Source organism: Octodon degus, unplaced genomic scaffold, assembly GCF_000260255.1.
Source record: "Octodon degus isolate 3935 unplaced genomic scaffold, OctDeg1.0 scaffold00001, whole genome shotgun sequence".
Taxonomy (NCBI): domain Eukaryota; kingdom Metazoa; phylum Chordata; class Mammalia; order Rodentia; family Octodontidae; genus Octodon; species Octodon degus.
Genome location: NW_004524577.1, coordinates 11,090,969 through 11,092,246, shown reverse-complemented (window position 1 = coordinate 11,092,246; position 1,278 = coordinate 11,090,969). Strand labels below are relative to the sequence as shown.

The 1,278-nt window shown below is 44.5% G+C and overlaps 1 protein-coding gene across 1 annotated transcript in view; it reads right to left on the bottom strand.

The window, feature by feature from the left end:
- Positions 1-808, bottom strand: part of LOC101583025 (DEP domain-containing protein 1A-like) — a gene marked incomplete at its 3' end in the record, with an annotated part of 23,525 nt that extends 22,717 nt beyond the window's left edge. Inside the window, exon 1 of the mRNA XM_023711085.1 lies at positions 637-808. Coding sequence (XP_023566853.1) covers positions 637-808 — 172 coding nt within the window. The remainder of the gene's footprint in view (positions 1-636) is intronic.
- Positions 809-1,278: the final 470 nt, after the last annotated feature.

Sequence of the window (1,278 nt, the reverse complement as noted above, 5' to 3'; positions counted from 1 at the left end):
CCGACCTGCCGCTGAGCTCTAAACTGGTACGTTAGTCCCGCTATCTGGCCGGCCCAGAAATGCTAACTTTAGAATGTGCAGCAAGATGGAATAAAATAATATATGCTCATCGTATCATATAAATTAGCCCAAGAAAGAGAAGCGCAGACGGCACCCAAGGTTGGTAGAGGCACACGCTGCGCACGAACATGCATCAACCTTTCCATGCCAATGAGCAGGCCAAACCACCCACAGGCCAATAAAAAGCTGAGCGCATTTAAAGCCAAACAGAAACCAGATTTTCTTTTCTGATACTGGAAGGAACCTAATGAGCTCCTGGAACGCCCTCAGGCTTGTTCACCCCATTCTACAACAATAAAGAGGGAAGTGTCTGACCCTCAGTTTTTCAGTCTTAAGTGACAACGAATTCTCAATTAAAATTTCCCAGAACGAACAATTGGTTTTATTACATAATTTTGAAGGAATTTCCTTGACTTTTATTGCACTTTTTCTTTTTCTAGGAGAAGGCCACGAATATTTCTTCTGACTACCTCTGGCGTCGGTCCCTCCAGACTGGTTTTGTCTCCCTGCCCTGCCCTGGCTCGCTGTTGTGCTTTGTGTGTGTAACAGCAACACGTCTAGCGCTGAGACCTGCACCGTGCGGCCTCGTCTCCCGCCTGTGCGCTCCTCCCTCCCGATCCTCCTCCTCCTCCTCCTTCTTCCAGCGCCTGCACGAGGAAGCGGCGGCAGCCCGTGCCCGGGTGCTTTCCTCGAAGTCACTGAGCATCCTCTTGCTGACGGCAGCTCGATGGGTATTTTGAAGAGTCATGATTTCTTCTCTAGTACCAGCATCATAAGATTAAAAACTTAACTTACAAACCCATTTTCCCAAATGACCTTGTTTTTAAATGCCATGGAATGAGAATACCCATGGTATTATGTAAACTGTGTGAATAAACTGCTGGAACTACGAAAAGAAAAGACAAAGTAAGGAGGAATCTAATTTGCTTTCAACAATATGCTCCCTGAGCACTCCATTTTGATTATTTTTTCTTTTTCTTTTCTTTCTTTCTTTCTTTCTTTCTTTCTTTCTTTCTTTCTTTTTTTTTTTTATACCGGGGATCCTTGCACTTGCCAGGCAAGTGCTTATTTTACTGAGCTATCTCCTCAGCCCCCTCCCTCAGCACTCCAGATTGCTTCTTTTTTGTATACTTACTTTCAGATAGGAACTGGGCACACTAAAGGACTAGCATGCAACAAGATGTCTGGAATGGGTGAAAATTTTTTCTGAAGTCATTT